General features: G+C 35.5%; 2 protein-coding genes across 4 annotated transcripts in view; one reads left to right on the top strand and one right to left on the bottom strand.

The window, feature by feature from the left end:
- Nucleotides 1-318, top strand: part of LOC125044320 (basic proline-rich protein-like) — a 52,919-nt gene extending 52,601 nt beyond the window's left edge. For all 3 annotated transcript variants that reach the window (XM_047640917.1, XM_047640919.1, XM_047640920.1), the window contains exon 4: nt 1-318. This exon is cut by the window's left edge and continues 1,718 nt beyond it. The gene's annotated coding sequence lies outside the window, so the exon portion shown is untranslated.
- A 2,250-nt stretch (nt 319-2,568) lies between these two features.
- LOC125044247 (protein zwilch homolog) overlaps nt 2,569-12,500 on the bottom strand; it is a 10,758-nt gene continuing 826 nt past the window's right edge. The window contains exons 2-15 of the mRNA XM_047640797.1: nt 11,862-12,006; nt 11,146-11,248; nt 9,943-10,093; nt 8,888-8,987; nt 8,513-8,659; nt 7,890-8,027; nt 7,574-7,754; nt 6,803-6,922; nt 5,230-5,333; nt 4,919-5,051; nt 4,257-4,426; nt 3,936-4,024; nt 3,307-3,422; nt 2,569-2,974 (exon numbers count right to left, since the gene is read on the bottom strand). Coding sequence (XP_047496753.1) covers nt 2,868-2,974; nt 3,307-3,422; nt 3,936-4,024; nt 4,257-4,426; nt 4,919-5,051; nt 5,230-5,333; nt 6,803-6,922; nt 7,574-7,754; nt 7,890-8,027; nt 8,513-8,659; nt 8,888-8,987; nt 9,943-10,093; nt 11,146-11,248; nt 11,862-12,006 — 1,804 coding nt within the window. The 3' untranslated portion in view covers nt 2,569-2,867. The remainder of the gene's footprint in view (nt 2,975-3,306; nt 3,423-3,935; nt 4,025-4,256; nt 4,427-4,918; nt 5,052-5,229; nt 5,334-6,802; nt 6,923-7,573; nt 7,755-7,889; nt 8,028-8,512; nt 8,660-8,887; nt 8,988-9,942; nt 10,094-11,145; nt 11,249-11,861; nt 12,007-12,500) is intronic.

Below are 12,500 nucleotides of genomic sequence, written 5' to 3'. Positions count from 1 at the left end.
TCAGGTCTTGCGTGGTGAATGAATGATGGAACTATTTTCCATACAACTGAAAATGATAATCACATGTAATTATTTTTGCCATAAAGGGATGTATTTTAGTACTGATGTGGTCTGTACTTTATAGACAGATTAAAGGATCTATAATTCATAACTCTTCTTATGCAAAAGTTTTTTTATGATTGCATGTTATATATGTGTGTACGTATGTATTCTTCTATTTAATATTTATTTCATATTCACTTTTGCTAATGTCTTTGAAATATTTGCATTATAAAAACATAAACTTCATTCAGTTTAACATCAAGACTAATATTTTGTAAATAGACAAAGTTGTATATATTTAATGTAAATATATAAATAAATATCAAACGTTTGTTTCAGTCACACCTTACATAAATGGGAGTCCATGGGAGGGCAGTTACGCTCACCGTTTCTTCTCTTTGTCATTTACGTGTAGAGTAATTCGGAGTAGAGTGCTTCCCGGAGAACCTCAAGGATCGGTCTTTGTGCCGATCGTTTACTATTTTCATAAATGATTTTGGGTCAAACCGAAGCTAAGTTAGTTCTGAATATGTTTACAGCCGATGTGAAATTACAAAAAAAATAATAGATGGCCTCAGGCCAAAGTGACCTCAAGTGGAATGGTAAAATGGAATTTAATACCAATAAATGCCATGTAGTCAGGTTCATAGAAAGTAAAAATCGTCCCCTATACCAATACAAATGAAGAGACATTATTAAAATGGAATACTCATAAACAAGAACTTAAGCCCAAATAATCATATGAATGAAAAGGTCCATAAAATGCTAGGGCTGATTGCCTACATGGAGAGGGCATTCATGTATGTGGACGAAGATATGGTTAAGATCATTACAGCCATCGTAAGACCTCCTCTAGACTACTGCGCAGTGGTATGGTGTTAAAAGGGACAGAGACAAACTAAAGAGTTCAGAGAGCATCCACAAGATGGGCACTTACACTGAGATATGAGGTGCAAAGATAAGCTACAGAAAATAGGACTTCCTACTTTGGATGAAAGAAGGAAAAAGGCTAACATTATTATGCTGCTCAACTATATTACAGGAAGAGTGACGTTAGGTAGACATGACTTCTGAACACAAGAATGACAAGAGAACACAGTTAAAAGGTGATAGTAAAAAGAGCTGATAAAGATATAAAAAAGTTCAGTTTCCCAAAGACAACTATTGACATGTGAAAAATCTCACATAACTTGGTGTCTGCCAAAAATGGGCATCAATTTAAAAAAGATACACAATACTTTAAATATAGCAGTTGGGATCATCTGAGCTTAGCTCTTGACAAAATTAGGTAACTATGCAAGAACACAACCAACACACACACAGAAAATAAAAATAACGGTCTGTACAAATGAGTTTTAGCATTTGGCTGGTTTTCTCAGCTCAACTAGTACCAATAGCCGCACTATGATTGTATTTCATCAAGTCAAGTGCACTACCAGAATTTCTGTGTGGCCTGTTTAAACTCGGCAGTGCACAGGTACAGAACATTGTTTGTTTACACCTGTTTTCTTGATTTTTTTTAATGCTATTTGTAGGCTTTGGAATAGATTGCATTCAGAGACTGTAACTTCTCTGGCTCATGATAGATTAAACATTCAGCATCTTTTTTTCTCTCTCTTCTTCTTCTTAAGTAAATAGCTGTTGAGTTTTCATGTTCTTTCTTTCTTAGTTGTATTTTGACCTGCACTATCACCTCTAGTGGTATGATTCTCAATTTTTTGGGTGTTACCCTTTATATGGCTTACCATAATAATTATAATAATTACAAACTTGTGACTATCATTACAGACCCACAGGTGTCCCATCTACAATACTTTTTTGTGAAGCTTACTCAACACCATCTTTCCAACCTTTGAAGAGATCAGGATTTCGTGTCTGGATGCTGTTAGTGCTTTTCCACAAACTGCATCATAAAAGGCATCAAGACATACAATATGACATATCAGATTAAATAACAACAAAATAAATGGTGCAGTTCAACAGTTATGATATTATTTGTTTACAATTTTACAAGTAGTTGGCAAATAGAAATGCTCACAATTACTTGTGCCAGACATGAGATTTAGTAGGTTTTGCACTCGTCAAGCTAAGATATGTATGGTGAAAACAAAACAAAATCTCTTTTTTTCTTCATTTTTTCATGTACCTGGACTGGCAGGTCATATTACAAAGATTTTTTTTTTTGCCGTTATACTTTGTACGCTGAGAGAATCACTATGGGTATCTGTCCATCTGGTGGAATTCATACCCACCAGCAGCACTCTTTAGTTTGGCTCCATCAGTGAATAAACCTTCTTAAACAAAAAACAAGTCCAAAATCTTTATCTAACTAAATTGTGATCTATGATTGTTTGTATGTCAGTGTGACTGAAATCTGGAGAGACTAATGCAGTTAATAGTAACAATCATTCTAAATGTACATTTTTCTGTGGTATGTATTACTTATATCAGTCACATTCAATGGAAACTGAATATTGTATTGACCACATTTGGCTGAACATAAGAGGGGCAATAAAAACACATTCAAAAATGTTATAAATATATAATTTTCCATGCTAGAAAACTGTTTCATGGGTTAGAAACTATATAATATATATCTTTTTTGTCTCTTCATTCCTGGCTTATTAAATCCATAAAAGCGCATCCACTCAATAATGTATCACATTCCACAGTTGAGAGAAAGATCAGTCCCAGTTACCATAAACAAAAAAATGAAATAGAAACATTAATAATAATAATAAAAGGTGTTTGAACATGAAGGGTCTAGACATAAAAGGTCTTCCTATACATGTTAATATTGTGCTTAGGTATGTGAACAGAAAGTATTAAGTCAGTATTTTGTCTGTGACCGTTGTGATAAAGGTGCAGAAATGGCGTTCCTCAAAACCCTCCGGCTCTTCTTTATCGCAGTCAGCTGCACTCTCCTCCAAATCTGTCATAGGAGACAGAAATATAAATATTTAAAAATGCTGTGACACATGAAAAAGTAAAAATCAGACTATCTATGCAAATCCTCATCTTAATATCATCTTTCCAGATATAATCCTTGAAAGAAAAAAGGTTCTTGTAACTTCTACTTAAACTTCTATATTATAATCAGATTTTCTCCTTTTTACCCATTTAATTGTAGCTTGTAGCCACCAATAAACTTGATATGAAACCACCCTAATATGAAGCAGAAAATGTACAGAAAACACCTGAATTTCCACAACACACAAATCATCAAATTCAATTTGAAAAGTACCAAAATAGGAGACAACCAACCATTAGATGCGTTCGGCAGCTGGATGAGAGGACGGTGTGAAACATGACAAACCAGCGTCTTCTCCAAGGTGCTGTGTGTGCTATGCAGGACCAGTTCCCACATACTGGGCTTCAGGCTGAGTAGGTACAAGAAGGAAAATTTCAGTACTTTATCTTATCATTAATATTTTATATCTTCCAATGTGACATAACTTTCCTTTCCTGGTGTTAAGCACATTTATCTACATTTGTCTTAAGTTCGTTACAGAGAGATGACTTAAATCAAAGCATAAACTTCAGTTGTACAATCTGCCAGTAAGTATCTATAATTTATTTTCATTCTTCTCATGCTTTTCTAACAAAATTGGCTCTTTTCACCATACAGGATCTAACCTTTACCTAATTTATTAGCTGTGGTTGTGGCCCGTCCCTGTGAGCCAATTTAGGCACCCTTATCTCTTTTTCATTTGGATGTTCTGCCTGCACATTTTTATTAATCATTTAGCTTTTTTCTGGTTTTATCAAGTGCATCCTATTCTCCTGATTACAATGTTAGTATGGTACATTTAATGTCAATAAAACTGATCCTCTTTTTCAACTGCTTCCTCCCAAGAATACCGTTAAAGAAAGCAAACAGTCACAAAGCATACCTATTGAGTAGCTGATGGACAGTGAAGGTGGAGAGTTTGAAGCTAAATGAGTAAGGTGATGAAAGGCCTTCTTTCAGCTGATTCAGAGCCTGTAATTGACAAAATACCATAGATTAAAACAGGAAAACAACATTACGAAATAAATTCATACACATAGACATGGATAAAGCATGTCGTGTACGTTCTGAATATATCCTTGATGGGAGGAAGAGGAGTAAAAACAACAATATCGACACCACCAGCAACAGCAATAATTCTAATTACCATCATAATACCAAAGCCCATTAAGAGATCCCCCTAGCGTGCAGACACACTATTCACCTGTGCCGTAAACTGCACGAGGGCCGAGGATGGAAGGTTGAGGTAGGTGTGCAGGAGCACGACAACCTGCAGGGCCACATGGAGCTTCTCTAGCTGCATCACTGCATCCTTCATGCAGTCAGTGTAGCCCACAAACCACGACAGCTGCTCTCCTGTGGCCAGGTCACCCACTGCGGAATAAACAGAGAATTTTGGTGGATGTACTTTGGATAACAGAGACTTCATGTTGTAGTACTTCTAAAATTCTTGTTGATGATTGTTCATAGTAAATGTTGATAGAGAAGTATGAGTGATAATGAATAATTTCATAAAGCAAGATGTGTATTTGACACTTTGATAGTTATCTCTCTCTCACAATCCTTTACGTTACTATCAAGTCCATTACATTTTTTGCCATTAGAATCAATCATTGTTGTTTATCATATTTTTCAAGATGCCTGGAGATAAATACTGTTCATTCATGATTATTTACGCAGGTCCCTAAAACAATGGTATATCCATTACTCTGAATTCCAAGAGATAATATATTTATCAGTGATCTCATCTCCTTGAATGTAAAATCCATCCCTCTTTTCTCATTTTGTTAATAGAAAAAAAAATATAAATAAATACTTGGCTCATAAAAGGAATAGAAACAATAAGAAAAGTGCATGCAACTCCACCTTGAAATATGTTGATATAGTCCTTCTTGATCTTCTCAATGCCCATCTCAATGAGCATGTTCAGAGGCATGAGCCCTGTCAGCTCGGGCAGGTCAGCCTGGCCCCTCATCAGACTGCGCACCAAGTTTCCAACCTACAGGAGGGTAACCCATTATTCTTAACTCTATTGTCGTGATGATCATCATCATTATGTATGCTTTCTCATCAAACTATGGATTATATTTCTTAATTCCTATCATCATTATTACCCATGACACAAAGAAATAAGTGATACAGTTAGAAAAAAATGTAATGACAACAGCAAAGCCTACCTGTGTGTTGTTCCGAACATGAATCTGTGGCCTCACTTGACCCATTAAAACTGCCTTGAAGATCAAGTCAAGACTCTCCTTGAGTTCCTGATAAGATTCACACTCTGCAAGAAGAGGCAGTCATCTTCAAATGCTATATACAGTATGCAAGCAATTCAATAAATCTAAGATACTGAATATTAAGAGCTAAAGATTAACTCAATGCCTTTTGTGAAATGTTTCTGCACATAGATGGCTCTTTTAGTGCTCAGCCACAAAGGAATCAATTAGTAGCCCTTGTGACCTTACCTTATTTCACCTTTCCTTGAATTGGCTGGATTTTTTTTTTTTTTTTTTTTTTTTTTTTTTTTTACTAATGTTATGAACATTGATGGTGTTATCTTTATTATAGACATTATAATTACTATGCTATCAACATTAGTAAGAGCAATATAAGATAACAAATTATTTTCAAAAATCAAGAAAAAGGGTAAGACAGGCAGAACTCGTAACTGGGTCATTGGTTGACTTAGTACAAGTGTCACTATCTTTGAGGAAAAACAATTAATAAAGTAAACTCACAGTGGCCATGGCATATATGTACATGCCATGCATGGAAAATATGGAACACCGTGCACAAAAACAAATTTAGTATGATACTGAATTACTAAATAATTTTTTTTCATGTGATTTGATCATTCCTACCAACATAGTTATACATGTTCATAAAAAATTAAGTTTCAACATATGTATAACAAAATTGCATGAAGTCAAAGTCAGGTATTTAAATTACCAAATAAAGCAACTGACAACTCTGTAAACTAACTGCTTAAGGCCTGTCTACACAGGAAGGCATGTTCGGTTTGCACACCTCCAGGCAAATGAACAGCTGACATCACAGGCCTGGAAGCAATGAGGAAACTACTTGTTTACCAAGTAGATTGTCCTCCTGTGATGTCATCTCTATTCCTGCCTGCCCATGTAGCCACCAATCATATCATAAGTTTGATTAGGTTTGAATAACTATCAAAACTCTGGTTCTGCCAGCATACAGTATGTATACTCAGTGTAGAACCACATAATTTTTTTTTTAATTTATATTAATTTAGCTAAATATTCATACTATACATATACATGTCTACAGAGAGATACTTAAAAACAAATACAAGATTCACCACTCCCTTCCCTGGAAGTTTCCAGGTGGCATGCCGGGATACAAAAAATTCCAAGTTTACAAATGCATGACAGGGTAGAAGGAACACAAAGTCTACATAAGTAATTACAGAAAAAAATTACCATTACAAACACTAATCTATAAACAACTCATATTTCATAATATTGCATAAATACAGAAAAAAATTAACAACATTCAAAGGTAGAGGACAAGATAAAAAGGTAAAGAGGAAAGAGCAGATAAAAGAAGAATAGGAAGAAAAAGATAAAAGACACTCATCAGAACCATCAACTTTCAGCTCCAACCATGAAAACAAGAAAAGAAGAGGAGGAAGACAAAGAAAAAAAGAGCAAGCAATGGGAATAATTAAATAAAAACAGAAACACTTAATAAAAACAATGACAAGAAGGAACTCCTTACTCATGAGCACCAACCACAGGAGGTCAATGAAGTCCATGTTCTGCCTGCGACTAAAGAACTTCTCCTCCACCTTCTTGTCGCAGTCAGATGCCATTTCCTCGTCCTTTTTCTGGCGCTGGCCTGAAATCAGAATAACATACAAGCATAGTCCCTCTCTCTCTCTCAGGAAGTAAATGTAATGTTTGGTCTGTGCAAAGTGACTCTTTTAGGTTACAGAACATCATCTCAGGTGACTTACCAAGAGAGCTAGAAAGAAAGTACAGAAAAAAAACCCAGATAACAATGCATTATGGCCTGATTCTTTAGTAGAAATTCCCAAGTTCATCATTATTGTCATCATCATCAGTTACAGATATAATGATTTTTTTATACATATCATAATAATATTTAATTCATTACTAATAAAATACTGAAATAAAGTGTTATTTGTGGTTTTTGTGTTAAAAATGTTACATTTACACTCTTATATCTCAATATCCACCAAGCTCTACTACATTTTCATTACAATAAACCAGAAACCAAACTTTTACAAGCAAATCACTCAAGTTTCTATGTGGAAATACATCTAAAGCAACAGATGAGAGTAACTGAAAAACAAATATACAAACAAATAGAATTTGTTTTTTAAACATGAAAAATAATTCAATATCTGCTAAATTATAACAAAGGATGACTAGCAAGGCAAACAGACATATAAAATATAATGAAAAGTAATCAATTAATTTCTTATCATAAAAATAAGGAAAAACAAAATATAAACCTTCCACACACCTTTCTCCCTGACGCTAGCAAAGACGTCTTCAATCTGCTCGGCTACCGTCTTGTCTCCTTCCCTGATGAACCAGGCCACCTCGCCCGTGCTCAGGCCCTCCACAAACCCCCGCAGGACGCTCAGCTCTTGGTGCATCTGGTGGGCGGCGCTGCGTTGGTCGCTGGGCACAATCACTACATTCTGGTGGGGTTTTTATATCTGGGGTTACTTTTTCAGGGTCAAAAAGTCATTTTTTAAACGTAATATTATCAAAGTCTAGGAACAATAAAATCAACAGAAATAGGAAAAAACAAAGTAATCATAAATGATTCTCACAGCCTCAGTTGAAGCATTGGGAGCTGGAGGAGTCAGAAGGGTGAGAGGCCTCTTCCAGGCGCAAGTCAATTTGATGCTGGAACGCTCACTGTCCTCCCCCGAGAGGATGTCATACGCAGCTGTGACTGTGCTCTCCACCTGGGGTTATGGGTGGAGGGTGAAATGACATCATGCCTAGCTGGAGGTTATGTAAATATCAGCTATACTCAACTGGAGGTTGTGTAGATGATATTATGCTAGGCTGAAGGTTGTGCAAATACTATCATGCTTAGCTGGAGACTGAGTATACGGATACATGATGAATAATGGGGAATTAGATTATGGAGTCTGATCTTTTTATTTTTGCTCTTCTTGATACTTTCCATGAAAAGGACCCCTAGCTCATACCTTTCCCAACTTATCGCTTTTGGTCAGAAAGCACATTGACTATGTTATCTTTCCTAGATCTCAGTCTGAAACATCAAAGACTTGTATCTTTTTTTCTTTGTGACTCTCCATTATACTAATGGCTATCATCATTATCATGATCATTAATTTTAGGATAACTAATCAATGTAACTATTATAATAATCTATATTAAAAAAATGTGTATTTCTTCTTCTCTGTGACACTCTATAGCATACCATCTTGGTGGGGAAGGTGGAGGTGTGGTGGATCTTGAGGTGGTCAAGGGAAGGCAGCTCCTCACACCCAACGTAAGGGCCAGCCGAGGTCACGAGTGTTCGGGAAACCAGCTCACCTACTCTGTGTAGTCCAATGAAGAAGGTGCCCTGAGGGTTTGAGGATGGAGGATTTATGGACTAGTATTGGAAATAAAGAGGATATATTCGGGTAGGGAAGAAAATGGAGTGGTATGTACAGGTAAATACAGACACATGAAGAGAAGGTTCATTTGGACAAAAGTAAAGGGAGAGAAAAAGACAAAGCAACAGCATGACAGAACAAGCTGAAGGAAACAAGTAGCAATAATAGAGCATAAAAAACAAACAAGAACTTACCTGTGGATCCTTCCCATCACACACCACCCACAGAGGAGTGCAGTCGTCACTCTCAACCGAAATTTTACACAAAGCCAAGTTGATCCTCGAAGCAACGAGTCTGGAAGCAGTAAACATGCAAAAAGAGGTCATTTGGTAGGATTTGTATCCATTATTTAAGAAGCATTAAGTTTTTAAAAATATGAAGCAAATATCTACTAGTCTGTTTGTTTAACATATTTATTTGTTTAAACCATTAACCATTACTAATCTGTTTGATAAGCTTATATCTGAATGAATTCATAGTGAATCATTTTAAAATACACCAAATTTGACAAGTAAAAGATTCAAGAATATTGAGATTGAAAGATCTGGAACAGACACTGTATGACCACCTTCAAATCTGGAAAAGCTTTATAGAGAATAGATTCTACACTGCTTATAAACTTTTGCTATTCAACTTGCAGCCTTTGCATTTCTCTGATACAAGACTTCCAAACTCCATCATGTACTGAATTCATTCTTGCAAAAAATATTACAAACTACATCAATACACTATCAAAATCTACCTTTCCACAGCCACCTACTTCTGCAGATCAACACATCAAAAGAAATACCTGTCTCAGTTGTTGTTTTTTTGTCATCTAAATAACTAGCAAGAATGTATGACAGTTTTTAAAAATATTGTACTGTATATAAACCATACAACGTGCAAACAAAAATACATAAATCAAGCTCTGTTTAATTGCTAATATCAGTATAGCAAAGGTTAGAGTTGCTATACAAATATATCATGTATATGTGTATGTGTGTGTATGTGTGTATGTATTTATATATATATATATATATATATATATATATATATATATATATATATATATATATATATATATATATATATATATATATAGGCCTATGCATATAAATATACAAATACATGTATATATACGAATTAACAATACATATAAATGGAAAAGCTTCTAATAACATACAAATTTAAAATATAAAGAGACTGCAAAACCAGCAACGAAAGCAATAACAATAAATTGCAAAAATAAAAATCTGAATATCCTCACCCAAACTTATTGCAAGAGATGGGTGTGTACGAGAGCTCCCCCTTCGATCTCTTCTTGCCTGGTGCGAGACTGACAGTGAAGGGGGAGAAGTCTGTAGTATCATCATCCACCATGAAGGGACATCTCAGAGGTGAACCAGTCACGTCCAAATCTACAAAGATTTTAGTTCATTAAATGTTCTTAAACACGGATGGCTCCACATCTTAGTTACCAGGGAGTCAGTTAATACTCCCACGTATCTCACATGTTTACTCTTTTCCTTGATTTTCTGAAAGATTCTGTATTGCTATTAGTATTGTTAATAACATAATAACAATCATAAAAACAATAATATTAATAACAGTATCAATATCAATAGCACTAGAAAAAAAAAAATCCCTAAAAATTACAGGAATGGTAAAAGCAAGTGAGGTCACACAGGCCTACTTATTGAACCCTTAGTGACTGAGAATGTGTGGACCCATGAATGTGAACACAGAATTCACAAAACAAAATTACAGTAGTTAGTCTGTGTATCCAGCAGCAATGGGATAAACACCTACCAAACTAACCAAATGTTCAAATGCAAAGAGAAAGACTTTGAAAGATAAAATAGTAATTACACAGAAAATATAATTTTAGTACTGATACTGGCCCCAATTCCTGTGGGAGCATGAACTATACCTTGGAAATTATGGGATAAACTGGTTGCAATAAATTATGTTATCATGCAAATAATGATTTGCATGTGACTTTTCGAGAGCTCCATCTCCCATAACTCTCCTTAGACAGGGGCTATATGAAGTCGGATGAGAGCTGGAAATTACAGTGCCATAACATCAAGGGAAGGTCATTGCATCTTGCTCCAAAACAGGTAAGCTACCTTCTACTACATATTTTCTCACAAAAAAGGTACTCAGACTGGTTCTCTGCTTGGCCATACACTGTCAGGAAGGTCAACAAGCCCAATATTGTAGGTTGGTGAAGGTGTGCTGGCCTGCCAGGGTGCTGACAGGTAAGGAAGTCGCAACAACTGTCTGAAGCAGCTTCATTTGAGTTACTGTGCATACCATCTCTATAGTTGGTTTCCTCAGATAAAACCTACCATATCTAGACAGTAAACAACTACTGCATGTTATTGGAGCCAGATTTGTTAGCTGCAGCAATATATAGCATATTTATAGAATTACCAGCAAATTAGAATACAAATCAAAGATCACATACCATCACCTGAAGATTTTTCTTTGGTTGGTGTACCAATAACTTTGCTCTGGCTCTTGTTATTAAGCAGTCCAGGGTCATCAACACTCATTAGACGGCGGATGTGCTGCAGGACAACACCCAGAGAAATGACATTAACAGATAAGATTATTATATGTCTAAAGGAGAAGGGAGGGGATTGCTCTAGTACGAGATAAAAAAAAGAAAAAAAAAGAGATTTTTCTTACTATAGCTGAGTTTTAGTCCATACAATTATCATTATTAGGTGAACTTATTACAAAGGTGAACTTATTCATTAGAAACTCTTTCATATAGATGAGATCTACTAAAACATGCAAGTAATAACATAGAAGGACATTACCAATCAATCAAAGAAAAGGCAGCAGGTAGAATCTTAAGAAGATAGCTTACTTTAAAATCTGATCCTTATGTTAAACCCTGACTGCACCTTTATCCTTCCCTTACAGATTAATCTATGTAGTGTGTTATTTCATTTCCTTGTTAAAGGAAGTTTATTTATTCTCAGTAACTTTCCACTGTTCTATGATGGATAATTTCTTGAAACTGACAAGAATACATAAAAAAATACTTTAATGTTATTTTGAAATCTTTAAACTGCAACATCATTTTCAAACTTGGACCATCTCTGAGAAGGACATAAAAGTACCTTGGATCGTGCCATAAACCAAAATACAAATCGGCAAGCACCACAGCATTACCTCAGTGAACTTCTGCACGAGGATGATCTCTGGCTTTTGCTTGTTGGCTGAAAGGAGGATCTCTGGGCAAGCTTCGCACGAGAGGATCAGGTGCTCCCCTTCCACCACCACAGACTCTGCTGTCTTATTGTTGTCTAGGAGGAGTCTGTGGACAAATAATTATCCCAATAACTTATCTAATATATATAAAGCTTATGTTTATAATGATCTTTTTCATATATGTCTCTACACATTGTATTTTTTGAGGTGAGAATATTAAAATATTTGTGAAATTATAAGAAGTATCATAAAGATAAAAATAATAAGAAATCAAAGACACTGCAAAGTAGAACTGGTAATTGTTTAGACTACCTTTGCATGACCAATCACACTGAAAGCAGTATTGATGGATTCCTCTAAGCCTCTATTACCCATATATGATGGAGATTTGCCGCATAAACCCTTAAACCCCCACATTCTTGGCCCTGACTGCAGGAGAGGGCTTAAAACTTATATGAATAATATGCACAAAACATATCACTATTATAACATCAGACATTGAATAAGTTACTGTGTTGTCTGAGAAGGGGGGTGTGCAGCCCCCCCATCCCCGCCCTGGAACTCAAAGAATCCTCCAAGGATTCATGGTAGGATAGAGTG

This window comes from Penaeus chinensis, chromosome 35 (genome assembly GCF_019202785.1).
Source record: "Penaeus chinensis breed Huanghai No. 1 chromosome 35, ASM1920278v2, whole genome shotgun sequence".
Lineage (NCBI taxonomy): Eukaryota > Metazoa > Arthropoda > Malacostraca > Decapoda > Penaeidae > Penaeus > Penaeus chinensis.
This window is presented reverse-complemented; position numbering and strand designations above follow the sequence as displayed.